The following is a 19,287-nucleotide window of genomic DNA, read 5'->3' as shown; positions in this document are numbered from 1 at the left end:
ATCTTTTGCTTATTGTAAAACTTCTCAATATTAATTAAAAGGTTCCTTAAGTTTAAAATAGCTAAGAAAGCCCAGGCTTAAACGTTACAAAAGTTAAGTAAGGAAGCTAGTTATATATTAATTAAAGTATAGTTAAAGGTTTTTTATTTTACTAAATAAATATAATTTTGTCTTAATAATAATAATAATATTAATATCGTATAGCCTTTTTTTAAGAGTAAAGTGCGCTTTTGAAACTAAAAAATAGGATAATAATAAACTCAATTTTTTATAGTAAACTATTTTAAGTCTCTTAAACTTTAGGTACTAAGCGTTAGTAAGCTAATTTCTTTACTCTAGTTATAACTCTAAAATCAATCCTTTATAGAGACACAACCGTTACACGTGACATAGATATAAATGCATACACTAATATACACTATTCTGAATGACATACTTTAACACCCTGCCGCTTACCCGCCTGTCACAAGGGAGGCCAAAGCTTGGCGCTGGGTAAGTTTGACGGGCGCCGGGTAAGCTTAGCGCTGGGCAGGGTTGGCGCTGGGTGGGCGGACTCTTACTGTACGACTTGGAAATTTGACCGGGCGAAGATTGACAACATTATTGAGTGACTCGAGCGCAGACTTGCACCGGTTCTAAAAGCGCAGAGAAGCTATCCAGGGTATTCAAGACGTCGATCATTGATATAAGTTACTTGTGTATCTAAAATTCGTACGACTAGTCGCGCTTGATCGAAGTTCAATGGTTGTTGTGAAGGATGGTGCGATCGGCAGCCAGGGGCCGGAGACTTGAAATCGAGCACACTGTAAAATATTCGTGTAGGCTGGTCTGTAGAGCATCACGAGCTAACAATTAAACTTTTTAGATCAGCAGTAAAAATATATGATTCTTCCCACGCACACCTCTGCAACTACTGTGCTTGGCTAGTTAAACTTGCGAACTACGTTCCTAGATCAATAATCTAGTCTACTTGTTAAGCAAATCTTATACTAGCAAGATGGCGCTGTTCGGGGCTGATTCTGTCGCCGCAAAGTTCTCAGCAGTCCCGGTCAGTACTCCTCAACGAATGCCCCCTGCCCTTCACATAGCCCTGAAGTACAATTCAGAGGAATTGTACATCCGATCTCTTAAACAGATACTTTTCATGTGCGCTGATTGTGCAGCACCTCGAGCACTCCCTTAAGCTGCCATAAACAAAAATGCTAACTGCCAAAAGATGAAAATGTGGCCCTTCATCCTCATCGCTGTCGCAGCGTTCGCGGCAGTACGAGTTTTTCAATCTGTGTCAAAGCAAGATCCCATTTCCAAGATCCCACTTGTTGGCGACGACATCAAGGATGAGAGCGCGAGGCGCGTGATGTTTGCAAAGGGAGCAAAACATGTATACCAGGCAGGTTACCGGAAATTCAAGAATAGATTGTTCAGAGTCTCTTCGCCCCGAGGTATGAATGCAGAATCTTCATGGCATCATGCCAGGCTAAGGGGTTGATGCTGAAAACCAAACAGAATCCACGGTCATAGTTGTCTCGCCGCACTTCCTGAAGGAATTAAGCGCTCTTCCTGACGACCATATAAGCTTCCACGGGGCTTTGAAAGAAGTGAGTACTTTGGTGCGGAGTCCTTACGTGGAAAGCCAAAGCTGACGGCGAGGGAGAAAATGCAATCGCGGTTTACTCATATAACTGTGGATATTCCTGTTGTCCCTAGCATTGTGAGAAACGAGCTAACCCCAGCGTTGAGTAAGAATACCCCGTGCTTAAGTAGAGATCTAGTGTATCGGTGCTGACAGTTTCATAGACCGTCTGAATCCCATCATCGCCGAAGAAGTGGTCATGGCTTTTCAAGATGAACTCCCTCCCTGCAAGGACTTCACTAGGGTCCCAATCAACCGTGCCGTCTGGAGGATTGTTGCCAAGGTCTCGGGACGCTTTTTCGCCGGCGCCGAGTTCGCGCGTTCCGAAGAATACACGGATATGAGCATCAACTATACGCTGGAAATCGCGGGCGCTGTGAAAGGTATCGCTGCGATCAAGCCAGAGGAGAGGGAGGCCAAGGCCCCAAGTCTCCCCCAGCTCCTACAGCTTCAGAATCGCCGGAAGCGGACCCTCGAGTCTATTCGCCCGCTGATCGCTGCTCGCAAGAAGGCATTGGCTGAAGATATAGATTACCAGCCGCCCGACGACATGATCCAGTGGATCCTCAACGGCGAGAACAAGTACGGCAAGCTCTCTGTGGAGGAGATCGCGGAAATCCAGCTTTTTCTCATTTTCGCCGCCATCCACACTACCACCATGACAACGATCAACGCCTTTTATACGCTAGCTGCGATGCCCGAGATAGTCCCCGAGATTCGCGATGAGATCCGCGCCGTGCTAATGGAGCATGGCGAATTTTCCACCCCCGCGCTGCAAAAGATGGAAAAGCTCGATAGTTTTCTGCGCGAGGTCATGCGCGAATACCCGCTGTCGTTGTCTACATTCCAGCGCAAAGTCTACAAGCCAATTACGCTATCGAACGGCCAATTCATCCCGGCCGGCGTCATCATCGAGATACCAGCGCACAGCATAGTCCACGACCCTGAGCGCTTCGACAGGCCCGACGAGTTCGACGCGTTCCGCCACTACCGGGCGCGGCGCAATGCCAGCGTCGCGAGCTCGGACGGCGAGAAGAAGGCGCCAGGCGCTGGTGCTGCCGCTCACCAGATGGTTTCGCCCAGCCTCAACAATTTGCCATTTGGCTACGGGCGGCAGGCGTGTCCCGGGCGATTCTTTGCCGCGAATGAGATCAAGATGATTGTGGCACGGGCGATTCTGGATTACGAGATTCAGTTGGCAGACGGTGCTACGGAGAGGTACCCAAATATCGAATACTACGAGGCTGTAAGTATTCTCGCCTTGCCCCGGTGGTCTCTAGTCTTTCTGTCGTATACGACTGCGGTATACTGTGGTGCAACATGTTCATGTGAGTTGACAAGTCGCGGCTGACTATCGCCCTCTTTACAGAATATCCCCGACCCGTCCAAGGAGCTGATGTTTAGGCGGGCCCCGATCTAAAGTTCGATGCTCTGGCTTGCCAATGTTTTCCGCTTTACGACTATTTCAGCATTGCAAGGGATGAAGGTAGTGGAACTGTGATGGGACGAACGAATACGCAGTGTACCCAGTTGATTTTGTGGGTTGTCACGTATTATATACAATAGGTTAACATCAATATAACCGTTTTTGCTTCCAGTTCGCGGATAGACTAGCAAGGCAAAGTAATGGCAGCGTGATCCAGACCCTACTAGCTGAATACGGAGACAGTTACTCAATATATCTGTATCTACACGGAATCACAGATGTATCACCACTCTATGTCGATGTGGTGGAACTTGATATCACCATTGAACCACTGAACAACTTCTATCCGCTCTTCACTCGTCCGAGCTCCCTCCAACAGTTCACTATCAACGACCGCTGCCACCGTCTTCAATAGCTGTTGCATGGCTAGGTTCTTGCCCAGACAGGCACGCAGGCCCGCCCCGAAAGCAATCAAGCTTTTTTCCATGTGCGAACGGTACAGACCGCAGCTCCTGTCGTCGTCGATCCACCGCTCCGGCCGGAAGGCAAAGGGGTCTGGGAATATGGCAGGGTCGTGGTGGAGAACATAGGCCGCGCAGCCGACAACGGCACCGGCAGGGACCGAGATGCCGTCAACCGTCAGGTTCGCGCCGGGCGGCACCACCCGCGTCAGTCTCGTAGGGTTCGCCATACCCAAGCGCAGCCCTTCCTTGACGCACGCGCGCAAGAAGGGGATGTCGGGCCTCCCGTTGTCGCCTGCCGTGGGCGGCGCGGCGCGGATGTCGTGCAGGAGGCGGGCGCGGGCCTCTCTGTTCTGTGTCAGGTGGAAGAGAGTGGTGGCCAGCATGACGGCGGTCGAGTCGCCGCCTGCAAAGAGGATGGCCTCGCATTGCACTCTGGTCTCTGAGAAAGATATGCCTGCCGCGAGGAGGCGATCCTGGTAGTGCTCTGTTGTCTTGCCGTGCTTCGTGCCCTTCATGACTTGACCCATGAACTCCTGAATCCTCCTAAATGACTTGTCCACTTTGTCACTGTGGCTTATCTTCTGGGAAACCGAGTACACAAGTTTGAAAAGAGTGTTTGGAAGTAACGAGAAGCGAGCAAATCCCACGATGGCGTGTATAAACTCGTTGGCGCTGAGTTTCGCATCTGGAGTCTGCTGTTCAGCTAGGCCCAGATGCGCTTGCTCAGTCAGCCCGCCAAATGGCTGACCTAGCACGTAGTCAGAGACCACATCGATTGAGAGCTTCGCACACAGATCCAGAATATCGGTTTTGATTTTTGCTTGCCGGAATGCGCTGAGCTGGCTCACAAAGTCCGCCACGTGTCGTCCGATGGAGCCTTGGGCGCTACTCTCTTCCCGCAGCCGTGCAGGCGAGAATATCGGGGCGACTGCCTTGGCTCTCACATCACGGTAGGCTTTGTCGATAGAGGAGAATATTGAAACTACCGGCCCGAGGTTGAAGTTTTGATATCGGGCGTCCTTAAGAAATCCACCGCCCGCCACGTAAATGTCCCGGACGGCATCGCTGTCGGCCACTGAAATGGCATTGGGGCCTACACGAAGGACCTTGGTCTTATACTTCTCATGGTATCGGCGTATTACGCTGCCCTCAATGCCAAGGTAGCAAATGGCATAAAGAAAGAGCGACGAAATGGCAGCAAGTGGCGGCCCTGGCACATGAGCGAGGGGGTGGAAGCGTAGTCGGTATATCACCCGAGCCGCCAACAAGAGAAAGAGGACGAATGCTGACTCAACCATGTTGAAAGAAATGATGAGAACGGCACATCTATAGGTGAGATATTGCTAGAGAATTGCCTACCTTTGACGAGAGTTTTTTTAGTCAACGGCATTAATGAGGCTTCGGCCGCCTGGAGCTTCGTATCACAAGAACATTCTTTCAAATTGATAAGGAGGGTTCAATCGTGAGTACACAGGGAAGGCCCATGCGAAACAGTTCTTGAGTACTAGTACATGTCTACTCGGTGTCAGATAAAGCTTACTCAGTGATCTGACTCCGTGCTGTGCACCAAATGCCGAGCGCTAGTTGCCTAGCGCCACTCATTTGATTTCGGAGACGGTAATGACAAGTTAGACTTTAGAGGGCAGCGACTGATCAATCAGATTAAAAGACACGGCAACGTTTAGCAATTTTATAATTCCGTACTTCGTGTCTAGGTCGCTTGCAGTCAGTATTCCCTCCACAATGACAAACCAAGTTGTCCAGACCCTGAACGGGATTAGCGCCGATTCTTTCGAAAACGATGGCCAGCGTATGGAGGCTGTGGCGGCAGCCTATGCTCTCGTGGCCCGCCTCGAAACGCCGTGGGACTTCGTGTTGAGGCTTGCTATGGGCCAAGTGAGCTGAATCTTCCTCCAACAAGACACTATTGATACCAAAATGCTAACAATTCCTAAAGCCAGCTCTCGGGGCCGCCCTGAAAATTGCGCTGGATGTACAGTTGTATCAAAAATGGCACGAGGCGGGCGATGGTCCAAAAACTCTTGAAGAGCTGCACGAGCTTGTCCCCCAGGTTGAGCCGAAACTCCTCCGTTCGTCAACCCGCCCAACTATATTTGAGCATTCTAAGATGTTTTGGAGTCTGAATTTGCGACATGAGGTGCCTATTTGTCTAACGAATCTGGTTTACAGTCCGTCTGCTTCGGCATCTAGCAGCATACCATGTCTTGGAGGAGCCGTCTTACAGCGTTTTCAAACCCACGGCGCTATCCATCTCTTTCAACAAGCCTGTATTCTCCGAGTGGATAAACCATCAGTATGTATTGGTTTGAATCTATGGTTGTTTTCCCCAGACCTCATTGACATGCGTCTCAGATACGATGCCACAATTCCGTGTTTCTTCAAGCTACCACGCTACCTAGCTCAGACGGGATATCAGAATCCGGTAGACCCTAGCGACGGAATCTTCCAGTACGCCAAAGACTGCAGGGGCAAGGACATGTTCCATTACTACCAGGAGAACCGTGTCGAGGGCGAATCCTTCAACCAGGTCATGGGCGGTGTCATGGCGAACCAGTCAGGATGGCTGGAAATATTCCCTCATGACACGTTAATCTCCAGCGCCAAGCCAAATGCACCACTTCTGGTCGACATCGGCGGGAATATAGGCCATGACTTGGATAGATTTTACCAAGCCCACCCGGAGACCGCCTCGCGTCTGTATTTGGAGGACCTTGCTGAGGTTGTCTCGCTCTCTAAGTGTCCGGCTCCGGTCAACAAAATCGGCTACGATTTCTTTACGCCACAGCCGATAAAGGGTAAGATCCATAACTTACACGCTCACTCCACGCTTTTTTTTCCTGACCATCTTCCCAGGCGCACGGGCTTACTACATGCACGGAGTCCTTCACGACTGGTCCGACGAGCCGGCACGGAAAATCCTGGAGATGCAGCGGGATGCCCTGACGCCCGGATATAGCACGTTGTTGATCCACGATCATATCGCCCCGGACACTGTCGCCCACCCGCACACTACCGCCTACGACCTGACCATGATGGTGATGGTGGCTGGGGAAGAGCGGGGTGAGGTGCATTGGCGTGAGCTCCTCAAATCAGCAGGGTACCGTATAGTCAAGATCTGGTCTTCGCCGCTTGCTGTGCAGAAGATTATCGAGGCGGAGCTGGACGCGTAATTATGGAAATCATTAAGAGAGTCATCATCGCCTGATAGAACATGGTTCCGAGTTTGTCTATTGTATGCCAGAAATGTGGATCTCCATGGGTCAACTGGGATTTATATCGTCCTCCGTAATTGTAAATACGTTACAGTGGACACATTGGACTTGCGAACCGTGTCCACAGCAGGAATCTCGGTCTAGCATGCAATACGTACTTGGCCGCTGACTATCTATGAGAGATGAAAAGAGAGTAATGAGGATTTGATCGATATCTCACTTATCTCACATGGCCATCTTGCTCTGCTGCTGGTTAGAGCCAAACTCCCGCGTACAAGTGTGGACAGTCTATCACTACAACGACAGCAGTGGCTTTTAGCTTTACAAGAGTCCTTCGGCCACTTCTAATCCCCAGGCTCACTTGAAGAGCTCAGGGTTCGCCTCGACCCACTCCCGGAACCCAGTGGCAGGCTTCCCCGTATACTTCTTCACATTCTCCACGCCCTCCTTGTAATGTGCCAGCCACGAACCATCCTCTAACTCGGGGTCTGTGTCCCCTAACGACCTAATCATATACTCCGCCATTGACTTGGGAGCACCCTTTGCGAGATACTGCGCCAGCGCCTCCTCCGCGGGAACGGCCGAGACCTTGATTTCCTTCCCCAACACCACGCCAATAATCTCCAACCCCTGCTTCTGCGACAGAATCTGCGGGCCATACACAAAAACCTTTTGCTGCCCATCCCGCGGCCGCCCCTCGGCCAGAATCGTCCCGATCACCCCGCCCATATCGCCGGGCGTAACGCAATCAATCTTGAACCCAGGCCCATACATCTTAACGTCCCCTGCGAGAATCCCTGCCTTTTGCCGCAACAAATTTGTAGCAAAACCCCCGGGACGCATAGCCACATACCCTCCCGGCCCGTAAACCTCATCCAGCGTGACCTCGACCCGTGCATGCGCGTACGGGATAAACTCGCTCGGCTGCACGTCCGCCGGCTGCAAGTGCCCGATGGTAGAGCTGCTCAGCAGCACGACAAGCTCGACACCGGAATTCTTGAGCGCCTCGGCGGTGCCCTTCATGAAGTCGGGTGTGCCCTGGGCGACGTAGATGAAGGCGCGCGTGGCGCCCGCGGTCTTGACGGCCGCGGCGACGGTGTCGGGCTTGCTGAGGTCGGCCTGGACGCGCGAGTAGTTGCCGGCTTTCTCGGCCGCGGCGGTGAGGCGTGGGATGGCTTTGGAGGGGTCGCGCATGGCGAGCCAGACTTTGGCGCCGTGTTGGTGGGCGGTTCTCGCGGCGGCGGAGCCAATGTTGCCTGTTGGGCCGAAGACGATTACGGTGGCCATTTTAGGGGGTGTAGACGGTGTCTATGGTGGTAAACTGTCAGAAAGTTGAATGTTTGCTGGAGAATATGTAGTTGCTCGAAAGGAGTTTGGCGCAGTCGTGATTGTTCATTTACATCTCGATGGATGAACTAGTCATGCTTGTCATGAAAACGTGTTGCAAGAAGCAAGGTTCCTAGGCCAGCAAGCGTCCACCCAACCACGTCATTCGCGTCTTTAAGCTCCACACCACGAATCATAAATGCATGTTTAACTCGGTGTTCGTGTTCTGTACAATCCCAAGTACCACTTATTTCTTTTCCAGGTTTTAAAATCCTAAAGTTGATATTAAATCGTTAACTACTTGAGTAGCTTCGAAATCCACAAGATTGTTTAAATGCTGAAGAAAACTGTCGCTGCTCAACACAGAATCATCAACATGCACTGAATTTCAGTTTTATTATTGACAAAACCCTTGAACTTAGCACTGAAAGCCCCATGTACCTGTATCAGTGCTTTTTAGCTACACACATGTGCTACGAACACCAGACAAGCAGGAAAGTTTTCTAGTTTGGCATTGCTAGGTTTCCAGATACTGCAGCGCGCATTTCCGGAGCTTCCTCTCCTTTTCTCTTGTAGGCGTTGTACCCTGAACCGTGCGCTCCAGGTACTGGAATTCCGAGGAGGACTTTCTGGCGGTCGGATAACTTTGCCTTGACCTCCTCGGTGAGAAGCCGTGGGTAATCTTCCATCTTCTGCACGAAATATCGGACAACAGTCAGAATCACGAGCGGTCGCGGCTCGTCTGTCTGGTTATCGCCCGTGGAGTGCCATGCGCGACTGTCTAGAAGCAGGACCGTCCCAGCGGGAGCGCAGGCAGGAATTGAGCCTCCCTAATTTGTAGTCAACATCTGAATCAGCAAAGGGTACCAAGACATCGTCGTCAAGGACAAGATCTGTTGACCAACACTTACAGCATCACTCATGTGTCCCAGGGGTGCCACGTTCTTCAAATGCGACCCGGGGTATATCAGAGTGGCACCCTTCTCAGGTGTCAAGTCGGTCAAATAAAATAGGGCGTTCAGCATGTACGAGAAATCGATTTGATCGGGTGGCATCGACGACTGGTCTCTGTGCATATGAATGCCACTTTCTCCTCGGAGAGAAATATTAGCTGACATATTGTAGATCTGGAAACCTTCGCCTAAGAACCATGGCGCAAAGGTTTCAAGCAAAGGATGATTGAGCATGTCGAGAAACTCATCGCCCTTGTTAGGAAGATTCCTAGGCAGAAACAAATTAGAAAACTGAACCAAGTTTCTAAGCAAAGCAGAAGTGTTCTCACCATATACGTTGATTGTCTCCTTGCATATGCGCGACTCCATTCTTCCGCTCACCAGCTCCTTGTTCTAGGACGGCACGCTTGAGGATCTCGACTTGCTCAGGTGAGATAGCATTGGCCAGGAATGCATAGCCCCATTTCTTGATATCCCGCTTGATCTGCTCGGGATCTTCTGTGGGCTTAGGCAAGCTGCCGTGGTCCAGTTCACTCCCCGGAGTCATGGGGCCTGGAAGACCCAGAGGAGCAAAACACGACGCAAAGGCACCAGGACACGGGGGTTCTGCATGCCTGGTGAACATGTTCTGTGTCAGCAGGCGACCTGTGATGGCGTCCAGCACAAAGGCCGGCGCAATATTTGCTACCACGTCAGGCTCGGCGTCCTTCGGCGACGTGTCAAGCAGCTTGACTTCGTTTTTGCGTGCATCGATATAGATGGGGGCGGCATGTTGCGACCCTCGACGAAGAGATAACAGTGCAAGCTGTTGTAGGCCAGAAAATCTCTGTGATTCACTGTTAGCCACGGGAGCTTGGACGAGAAATGGAACCTGGATGCCTGCCTGCAAGTTGTCCCGAACCCATTCGAGAACTTCGGCGCTGTCACGATTGAAAACCTCTATAGAGTCTTCGTCGGGCAGGTACACATGGGAACTGAAGTCAAGTCCCGGGGTCAACGGTTTGGACGGTGCTGGTAGGGTGGTCGGCATTGTAATGAACTGGTTATTAAGCTGCAACAAAGTCGATTGTAACGAAATATCTCAACTTGAAGAAAGTAAAAGGGAAATCACAGATGGGATCCCCAATAAGTTATATACATGATGAAAGGGCAAAAAAAGTGTGAGGGCGTAAGGAGCAGCTAGGGATCCCTTAACTCTAATGTTACGACCCATTATTAGAACATAGTAGGACTAGGGTACGCTCTATAGTATATTCACTACTTATAAGATATTTATATATAGGAATATAGGAATAATAAAGGCGTATCTGAGAATAAGAGAATTATAATATAAATTATATAACAATAAATAAGTATTTATTAAAAGCCATAATAAATACCTAGTAAATATTAAAATAAATATTTATTTTATTTAAAAGTTAATATTTATTATAATATAAGTATTAATATAAGTATTATTTATAGTAAACTTATATATAGTATAGTTCAAATTAAATTAAATTTAAATTTTAATAGTTTTTTAGTAATTAAATTTATAATGATTCATACATTAATTTTTAATATATTTAATTAAAAATAACCTATTAAGTTCATAATCAACTATTTTATTTTTAAAAAACTTAATTTATTATAATTTATAATTTATATTTTAAACTATAACCTTAATAATAATATTTATTTTAAACTTTTATTAATAAAGTTTATTATTATATATTTCTTAATAAGAGATAAAAAATAGAAAATAATTAGAAATGTAAGAATTAAAAATAATTTATTAATAAAATGTAAAAGATAATCTAAAGTTTTATTAACTTTATTAATTTCAAAGTTATTTAAGCTATAGCTATAGTAATAAAAACTAGTGTTATAAAAAGTTAATTAAGTATATAAAAATTAAATTTATTAAATTAATCTCTTATTAAACTAAATATACTAAATAAATTTGAAAATTAGTAATATTTATTATATATTTTTAATAAAGTAAAAAGAATATGTTTTTTAGTATTAAAAATTTTATATTATATATATATATATGTATTAAAAGAATAATTTAAAGAAAAGTATGTTAATTAAATAGTTATTAATAAACAGATTAAGACTTATATATAAATATATTTACAATAATATATATTAAATATATCTTAAAAACATTATTATTATTTTAGTAAAAATCTACTTGAGATAAATAATATTATTCTTAACTTCTTTATTATTATTATTATTATTTAATTAGTTTCAGGTCGAAATACTGTTTATTTTAATAGATCTTTCAAATTTAAACTATTCTAGGCTTAATTTCGCTTTTATTTATAATTAAAACTTAAACTTTTTAGCTTTTCAATTTAATAACTTTATAGTTTAACTATTTTATTTATAACTTATTTTAGCTAATTTTATAGTTATTAGTTAAAGCGTTAATTTTAGTAATATTCTATAATAATTAAATATGAAAATAAAAACTAAGCTTAAAATTTATATTTTCAAAATCTAACTATAATAAAAAGACTTTAATTACTGAATAATAATAATTCATTAAATTCTATTACTTTTTTCAAAAAGTGATTTATAAAATTCTAGCTTTTTTTAATTAGTTAGTTATCTATCATAAGTATTTCTTCTTAGTAAAGCTATACTATGCATCTAAGTATAACATTTTTTTTTACTGACATTACCCTGGACTGCCTTACTGTTGCCCTGTGCGACAGTTAGCGCACATTACCTGCTTCAACAATGGGAGCCGCAAAGGACGGATTGACAGGGGGTATCCATGCCGAGCCGAGGGTACTGATTCCCACATGGTGTTCAGCACCGGGTAAATGGTAGACTTTCCAAAGAGCTCATCATAATTCATTTTCGCCTAGTAGACCCGTGGCCGATCACTGACCCGGGAACTAACTACGGCACCTAGGCAGCGTATTGCGATCACGGCCTCTTCCTAAGGCCCTAGTAAACGTCAAATGAGTCAAAGGACGGGCATGGAGGTGCCTCGATTCCTCTAAGGTCGCAGAAAGTTTTCAGTCCGCTGTCATGACCTCGATGCAAATGCCTCCTTAATCACGGGTACAAGCAATTAGGGAGATCATTTCGAATACATTTCGTCGTCAGCATTGCGCCAGGAGACCAAGTCCACTTCAACTCGACAGCCATCAAATCCTACGACAGTTGTTCGCCGTGTTGCTTGTGCAGCTAGCCACAGTCTCGAGATGGGCTCCATCGCGCTCGAAGAGACAGAATCGGAGCGAGGTGTTAGCGAGCTAGCCGGCATTGATGTGTCTAAACTGGATGACGATGCGCTCTACTGGTGGCGCACCAGCGGATTGGACCTGGCCCGGATGATGAAGGAAGCTGGGTTTCCCGACAAAACGAAGAATCAGTTTCTCACGTTCTACAGTTCTATTATTTGTCCGTTGCTTAAAGGGAAGCCTCAGCCCGGATCAATGCCGACTGCCGTGGGCTGGGATGGCAATCCCTTTGAATACAGCTGGGAATTCAAAGGCTCCACCAAGAAGTCGAGTGTCCGGTTTGTCTTGGATCTGAGCGAGGTTCGCCCTCCAAATAAGAGCTGCCCCATGAGTGTGGATACGGTGGGAGAGGTTCTGAATGTTCTGAAGGACACGAGCCCACTTTATGATGATCATTGGGTACGTTTATCCGGGCGCCCTGCTGGCGGAGATGATGTCTTCCCCGAGCCACTATTGGAAAAGTGCCATTTTCAGGCTGCTTCGACAATCACAGCGAAGAAGTCACTTACGACTAACTCTGAATTTAGCATCGTGCGATTGAGCGATGGGCAGTGTATTCAAATGCATCGGCCGAGAGGCAAGAACTTTTGATATCCGAAGCGGGACATCGGACGCCTACTATTCTCGGCTTCGACATCAACCCCAAGATCACCGAAAAAGCGCCACATATGCTCCCCGTCATGATCAAGAGCTACTTTCCACCATGTTTCGTTGCTGCAGACCGCCGCCTCACGCGCTTCCAGGCCCTTTCCTTGGGCGTGCGCCAGTTGCCTGATATCGGGTCGTACCCAAATATCCTGCTCGGGCTGAAAATGATCGAAGATTTCGTGGCCTGCAACCCCAAGTATGAGTCTCAGGGCCGTGGGCTGTCCACTGATTTTGTGCCCGCCGGCGACGCCCGCCTCAAGGTGTACTTGCGGTACCTGGGCGATGACTTCGATGAGATCTGGGATTACTACACGCTCGGCGGGCGGATCCCTATCGAAGACCTGGACGAGGATAAGCAGAAGCTGCGGGACATCATCCAGCTCTCTCGGGGAATGTGCTATCCTGTCAGCAAGATCCGCGAGGAGAGCGCGGCCGACAAGAAACGCCGCGCCATCTTGGGCACGAAACCTTCGTCGCTGTACTTTTCGCTCACGCCTGACAAGCCCTACCCCATCCCCAAGTTCTACTTCTACCCGGGCTTTCAAGCGCCGAATGACGAAGCCGTAGCGCAGGGACTTGATCTCTGGCTGCAAAAATATGGATGGGCCGATGGCGGGCCGACCATCGAGGAGCGGACCAGGAACACGTTGTGAGTTTCCATCAATCACCCTCTGACCCCTCTCGTCCTATGGCCACTACCCACCTTGCTGACATCTCTGACAGCAAATACCGGAGCCTCGATGAGAAGCCGGGCATCTTCACATTCATTGGCTTCGGAAGGAAGGAAGGTCTTGACGACCGTGCGCTGAGTTTGCAAGTATATGTAACACCTGAGTTGTATGAAAACCCGCGTTTCTAAGGAGAAGAAGGACAAAGGGTCTACTCGCAAAGAGTTGGTAAATGTTATTGCATTAATTAGTGTGTTATGTGTTTTTAGCTATAGTAGTAAAATTATTCACCTAAAAGTGTTTCTCCTCGTTTCTAATCGAAGTGCTTTAATTCCAACTTTAACCGAGTAGCTGCTTAAATACAGTGTACTCGGTTCCAGAGATGTGTGCTGGAGCTAAAGCTTGATAATTGCTTGAAAAGAAATTCAGATGGCACGCTGCAACTTTTGATTCTATTTTAATTCTCCCCAAACGTCAACGCTAAACCCTTTCCGGACAACGAAGATGCCATTCACATACAAGTCAATACTTCTCGTGGGAGCCACGTCGGGAATCGGCGCCGGCCTGGCAGATCGATTCGTAGCTGAGGGTTCCCAGGTCATCGCCGTAGGTCGTCGCCAGGACAAACTCGACGACTTCGTCCAGAAGCATAATTCCGCCTACGCTGCCGCCATTAGATACGACATAACAGACAGCGCAAGCCTGAATGCCTTTGTCAACGAGTAGGCCGGACTTAATAAAACGACCCAACAGGGGCTATGGATTGAGGCTAACCACAACATTCCCCAGAGTTGTCATGAAATACCCAGACCTAGATGCCGTGTTCTTGAATGCTGGCGTCCAGAGCCAGATGCGCCTATCACGGGCTGCCGAGTTCGACTTCGCCAGCTTCCACCATGAAATAAACGTCAACTTCAACAGCATCGTCAACTTGGCTATGTCATTTCTGCCACACCTGCAGGCCAAGACACAGCCAACCAGTCTAATAATCACGGGAACTCACCTCGGCCTAGTGCCGGCTCCGACCATCCCTGCTTACTCGGCCTCAAAGGCAGCTCTGACTTCTTTCGTCGACTGCCTCCGGGACCAGAATCGCCACAAATCTACCAAGATTATCGAGATCTATCCTCCTGTTGTGCAATGTAAGACTTTTTTGACGTCCCTTCAGAGCTAGTGAGCTATTACGATCAACAAACCGCTGACAAGATGCCTCAGCCGAGCTTCATGATTATCTCGGGGAGGAGCTAGGCCGCTCTCTTGGAATGCCTATCGACCAGTTTACTAACGAAGCGTACGAACAGCTGTTACAGGGCGATGAGCTTATCGTCATCGGATCCATTGCCACCGAGCCTCGTGAGTCCTACATTGACCTCGTCGAGAAGCGCAGGGATATTTACAGCAAGCTCTCATCCGTCATGCTGGCTCGCTTCGAATTGTGAAGGAGGAATTTGGCGTTTGTTGTGGTGGAGACCCGTGCATTACGATGATTTGGGAGAGTAGAAAGTGGATAGTAAAGAGAACTCAGGGGTGGCAAATAAATGCATGGAAAGGGGTTGGTGACTCAGTATCTCATCAATTTTGTGCCCGTGTGCAGAACACATCCTGTTCCTAAGCTTTCAAGAAGTCGCCAGAAATCGTAGAGTCAGTCGATAGCTTCAATACTAACTACTCACACTTAGGCTCTGCTACGTATCATGATGCTTTTGCTAAAGTCCGGCGTGATGGAAGTCCCACGCACGTTATTAGCATACCGTCCTTCAAACCCATCCGGCATCTTAATTTCATAATCTATCAAGATGAAGATGAGTATCAACTTGATCTCAGCCGCCGCAAAAAACCGTCCCGGACATGCCGGCTTGCCAAACCCAAAGGCCATGTTCTCTTTCGTCACGGAGATGAACTGGTAGAGCTCACGGCTTGCATAGCCAATAGGGTCGGTCTTTTCTCCGGACCTCAGGTGGACAAACCGGTAGGGATCGAATCGCAGCGCGTCGGGGTACTTGAACTCGTCCAGGTTGACCGGGAGCGCGGGCACGGCGATGTCGACACCAGCGGGGATCAACGTTCCGTCTGATAGCTGGAACGACTGCAGCACGCTGCGCTGCATCCTCATGACGTTGGTCGGGTTAAGTCTTGCAGATTCACGCATGACCGAGTCCAGGAGCTTCATCTGGTAGAGGGCTTCAGTCGTGATCTTTCCGCCCTGGCCGTCCATCGCGGTTTGGATTTCCTTGCGGAGCTCAGTTATCACTTCCGGGCAGTGGCCGATGAGATCGTAAAGTCTTTCGAGCAGGTCAGCACGCGACTGATGTTGGGCAGATAGAGCCCTCGGGACACTCACATGTGAACAACGGTCAACGTTGTTGTATGAATGGCTGCCACGCCTAGTAAGATCAAGATCATAGCAATCTCTTCATCATTTTTGATGCCAAACTTGTCAGCCTTGTTGATCATCCACTGGAGCATGTCTTTGGGCTTTTCACCAGCCTCCTGACCTGCTGTCGCCTTCCGCCGCTCCTGGATTCGAGGGATGAAGTAATCATAGGCTTTTTGGCGATGGATATGGAGTCTCTTGACGGGAGCGATAAAACGAGCGGCGATGGCTCGCACCGGGCCCCAATTCGGCCAAGCCTTTAGTTTTGCGATCGCGCCGAAGAGGTCTACTGTGAAAGTGATGCTGTTGGTGATGTACTCTTCTTGCCGGTACATGTCAGAGCCAACGAACGCGAGGCCCGAAACGATAGCCACGACGCGTAGGAGCTTCGGGAAGACGTTCACCTCAGTATACTGCGCATTAGACCCAAGAGCCTCGTGAATCGACCGCTGGACCTCGCCGGACAATTCCTGGGTCAGAAGCGGGATGTGGCGAGTGAGATCCGCCTTGACGACATGGACCATTAATGGGGTCGCAAAGGTGATCCCTAATAATTTGGTTTCGAATGTCTACATAACGTTGTGAATCATGAAGGATGCCAAAAAGATGTGGTGGCATGCTGCACTAACCCTATCGTTTGCTACATTTCTGCTTACAACATGCTCCGGTTGCTTGTTGACTTCATCCGCAGCCAGTATGGGTAGTATCAATATGTTTCCTGGGACCGATTAGTCAATATGTCTTCCAAGTCGCTGCGATCAGCTTCCAAAGAAAAGGGCTATAGATACCATCTGTGGACTCCGTGCGCCAGACACGCGTTCGGAACTATCAGCAGTCAGTCAAGACCATTTGCTTTGGGCAGATATATGGAAACCTTTTGGTAGCCCTCTTGGAACACTTTTTGCGCATTTTGCTGGAAATACTGGCGCTTCTGTGCAGAGGTTCCCGTATGCTGTCCGAGAAGTGGGAAATGGGATGTTTTTGGGAGACTCAACAGCCATCGAAAAGCCAAGACAGCAATCAAGACGGCTAGAACACTGCCAGCAGAGTATATTTGCGCTTCAGCATCGCCGAAGGGCTGCACAATGTATGGAATCATGGAGCTAGCACCACTGCTCTGTTGAAGCAGGCTGAATGAACCTCTAAGACTGATACTTTGCGTTTTGAACTACGGAGTAGGAAGCGAAACGTGACCGAATACGGTCTCAACGACATGGAATGAGTTTTCTATAGGTGCTTCGGGGTCTTATTAGCGGCTGAGTTCTCGATATACTTAGTAATACTACTTAGTAAGAGTACTCATAACAAGGGCCGGCGAACTAGAGTTAGGCGTTAATAAAGATTATATTTTTTTTTATTCTAATTTCTACCCTTCTATAGTTAAGTCGCTAAATATCTTTAGCTTTTTCTTTTTTAAAAAAAAAACTTATTTATTTTTTTATAAAATATTTTTTATATAAAATAGCTTTTCTATGGTATTAAAATTATCAATAATTTAAAATAAGTTTAATTAGTATAACTAGTAGATTGTGATTGTTATAAATCTAATTAATACTAGTACTTTTCTACATAAGTCTTACGTGAAGTGGCTTGATTAATCCAGCTATAGACGCCTGTGCGCGCCCAGCCAAAATAGGTGTGGCCGACCCCTTACGTAACGGGATTCGGGCCGGCATTTGGGCCTCGGGCCTGGGCCCTGCCGACTTCCGCCTTGTAAGTCTCATACTAGGTGGGTATCTGGAAACAGCTGGGTCGGCCGACCTGAAAAGCTAGGTAAGCCAATGTTGGCCGCGCTAGGGCCGACCCCGAGTAACGCCCGCATGAGTGTCGCCGTGTCGGGCGCGAGGGCCGACCCCGAGTAATGTAGTAGTAGCTGTTGAGTAGCATTCTGGACTTCATCTTTGGTGCACCACCAGCTGCGCAGAATTGCAAGGTAACCCGAAGAACCCGGACCTCTTCCTCCACACGCCAAGATAAACAGCTCTGAATGCTTCGTGGAATATTCCTCAAAGTAAACTCTAAGGACTCAGACCTCTTGTAAGGGCAGTTGCGTACGCTCAGTGTTACTTAGCAGATGCACTATAAAGCAGTATATTTCCATATGAATTTCATCCTGTGTGCGAGAACTCAGTCATCTACCCACTCACGCAGTTTTCGATCTCTTTATCGTTTGGCCCTGTCCGTTCAGTCGCCGTGATGCCGTACCACCTCCCCTTAAGCCCGATCGATCGAGCTATTCAGCCTCCAGTGTACTACTTGCAAGTCCAAGATTCACTAATCTTGAGCGTATCGGTTTTCTGGACCATCGCCTATGTCCTCTACGTACGCCAGGGGTACCGCGACAAGTCCTATGGCATGCCACTTTTTGCCCTGTACGTTGTTGGGATATGCCCAGGATATGTTACCGATCTTGGTGATTGACTATCATATAGGGCGGGAAATATAGCATGGGAATTTCTCTTTGGCGTGGCGATGCCCACGTCTGTAGCCCAGGTGGTTTGCTTCGTACCATGGTTGGTTATTGACGTCTTTATCGTCCACACCACATGGAAGTATGGAGCGCGCCAGTTCAAACAGTCTCCTGTAGTCGCCAAAAACCTTGGGCTCGTCTTGGTTTTCGGGGTCAGCTTTGTGACTGCGTCCTTCTACTTCTTCATCAAGACCGTCGGACTGGATGCGGCTTCGTTTTACCTTGGTTACTCCGACCAGCTCCTAATTAGTATCACGTCCGTGGCACAGCTTCTGAGGCGAAATAACACCCTTGGACACTCCTGGGGTATTTGGTAAGTTGTACCTAGACAAGTCGAGGAATGATATGGCATCAGCATATATGCGCTCTAACTAACGGTTCATATACAGGTTCTGTCGAACATTTGGCACATTTCTCTCTATTGTATTGTTCTGCTGGCGGTACTTTCACTATCCTCATAGCTACCCTAGGGTCGCAGAGCCGATAGTCGTTTTCTTCTTCGTGGCGTCAGAAGTTTTTGATGTTTTATACGCATTTATATATGCACATATCGAACGGGTAGAAAAGGGCGCTATAGAAGAGAAAAGCAGATAAAGGGTTATTGAGAGGGTAATCAACTAATAGATAGAAATAGATAGAAATAAATATGTGAGGGACATGCCCTGGTTTATCTAATATAAGGGTGCCTTAATTGAAGCTATCTAAGCTAAAGAAGAAAGAAAGGTTCTTCGCTACTGGCGTGCGGGGAGAAAACGGGTATAGACCGCCCGCTTATCGGGCGGTGGATGGTGGCAGACCTTTTGGTGGCGCCTGCGGCGTAGCCTAAGGTAGCGTTGGCTTAGGCGCAGCC

General features: G+C 47.7%; 8 protein-coding genes across 8 annotated transcripts; 4 read left to right on the top strand and 4 right to left on the bottom strand.

Annotated features, from left to right (window-relative positions):
* Positions 1 to 1,222: 1,222 nt before the first annotated feature.
* On the top strand, positions 1,223 to 3,053 carry CORC01_00038 (uncharacterized protein; the record flags this gene model as incomplete). The annotated part of the gene is made up of 5 exons (XM_022611696.1): positions 1,223 to 1,442; positions 1,507 to 1,598; positions 1,655 to 1,739; positions 1,798 to 2,879; positions 3,003 to 3,053. The coding sequence occupies 5 exons, from the start codon at positions 1,223 to 1,225 to the stop codon at positions 3,051 to 3,053; spliced, it is 1,530 nt and encodes a 509-aa protein (XP_022481701.1).
* Positions 3,054 to 3,342: 289 nt separating this feature from the next.
* CORC01_00037 (cytochrome P450) lies at positions 3,343 to 4,821 on the bottom strand (the record flags this gene model as incomplete). The annotated part of the gene is made up of 1 exon (XM_022611695.1): positions 3,343 to 4,821. One exon carries the CDS (start codon positions 4,819 to 4,821, stop codon positions 3,343 to 3,345), a length of 1,479 nt encoding a protein of 492 aa, XP_022481700.1.
* A 445-nt stretch (positions 4,822 to 5,266) lies between these two features.
* Positions 5,267 to 6,714, top strand: CORC01_00036 (O-methyltransferase; the record flags this gene model as incomplete). The annotated part of the gene is made up of 5 exons (XM_022611694.1): positions 5,267 to 5,419; positions 5,481 to 5,613; positions 5,714 to 5,837; positions 5,897 to 6,339; positions 6,398 to 6,714. 5 exons carry the CDS (start codon positions 5,267 to 5,269, stop codon positions 6,712 to 6,714), a joined length of 1,170 nt encoding a protein of 389 aa, XP_022481699.1.
* A 399-nt stretch (positions 6,715 to 7,113) lies between these two features.
* CORC01_00035 (uncharacterized protein) lies at positions 7,114 to 8,043 on the bottom strand (the record flags this gene model as incomplete). The annotated part of the gene is made up of 1 exon (XM_022611693.1): positions 7,114 to 8,043. The coding sequence occupies one exon, from the start codon at positions 8,041 to 8,043 to the stop codon at positions 7,114 to 7,116; it is 930 nt and encodes a 309-aa protein (XP_022481698.1).
* A 542-nt stretch (positions 8,044 to 8,585) lies between these two features.
* On the bottom strand, positions 8,586 to 10,065 carry CORC01_00034 (phytanoyl-CoA dioxygenase; the record flags this gene model as incomplete). The annotated part of the gene is made up of 3 exons (XM_022611692.1): positions 8,586 to 8,912; positions 8,994 to 9,303; positions 9,365 to 10,065. The coding sequence occupies 3 exons, from the start codon at positions 10,063 to 10,065 to the stop codon at positions 8,586 to 8,588; spliced, it is 1,338 nt and encodes a 445-aa protein (XP_022481697.1).
* Positions 10,066 to 12,238: 2,173 nt separating this feature from the next.
* Positions 12,239 to 15,032, top strand: CORC01_00033 (uncharacterized protein; the record flags this gene model as incomplete). Its single annotated transcript, XM_022611691.1, has 6 exons — positions 12,239 to 12,676; positions 12,805 to 13,574; positions 13,649 to 13,742; positions 14,098 to 14,315; positions 14,383 to 14,735; positions 14,809 to 15,032. The coding sequence occupies 6 exons, from the start codon at positions 12,239 to 12,241 to the stop codon at positions 15,030 to 15,032; spliced, it is 2,097 nt and encodes a 698-aa protein (XP_022481696.1).
* Positions 15,033 to 15,268: 236 nt separating this feature from the next.
* On the bottom strand, positions 15,269 to 16,491 carry CORC01_00032 (ent-kaurene oxidase; the record flags this gene model as incomplete). Its single annotated transcript, XM_022611690.1, has 2 exons — positions 15,269 to 15,875; positions 15,935 to 16,491. The coding sequence occupies 2 exons, from the start codon at positions 16,489 to 16,491 to the stop codon at positions 15,269 to 15,271; spliced, it is 1,164 nt and encodes a 387-aa protein (XP_022481695.1).
* Positions 16,492 to 18,163: 1,672 nt separating this feature from the next.
* CORC01_00031 (uncharacterized protein) lies at positions 18,164 to 18,754 on the top strand (the record flags this gene model as incomplete). The annotated part of the gene is made up of 2 exons (XM_022611689.1): positions 18,164 to 18,339; positions 18,400 to 18,754. 2 exons carry the CDS (start codon positions 18,164 to 18,166, stop codon positions 18,752 to 18,754), a joined length of 531 nt encoding a protein of 176 aa, XP_022481694.1.
* Positions 18,755 to 19,287: the final 533 nt, after the last annotated feature.

The sequence above is a fragment of the Colletotrichum orchidophilum genome (genome assembly GCF_001831195.1).
Source record: "Colletotrichum orchidophilum strain IMI 309357 chromosome Unknown Scaffold_1.1, whole genome shotgun sequence".
NCBI lineage: Eukaryota > Fungi > Ascomycota > Sordariomycetes > Glomerellales > Glomerellaceae > Colletotrichum > Colletotrichum orchidophilum.
This window is presented reverse-complemented; position numbering and strand designations above follow the sequence as displayed.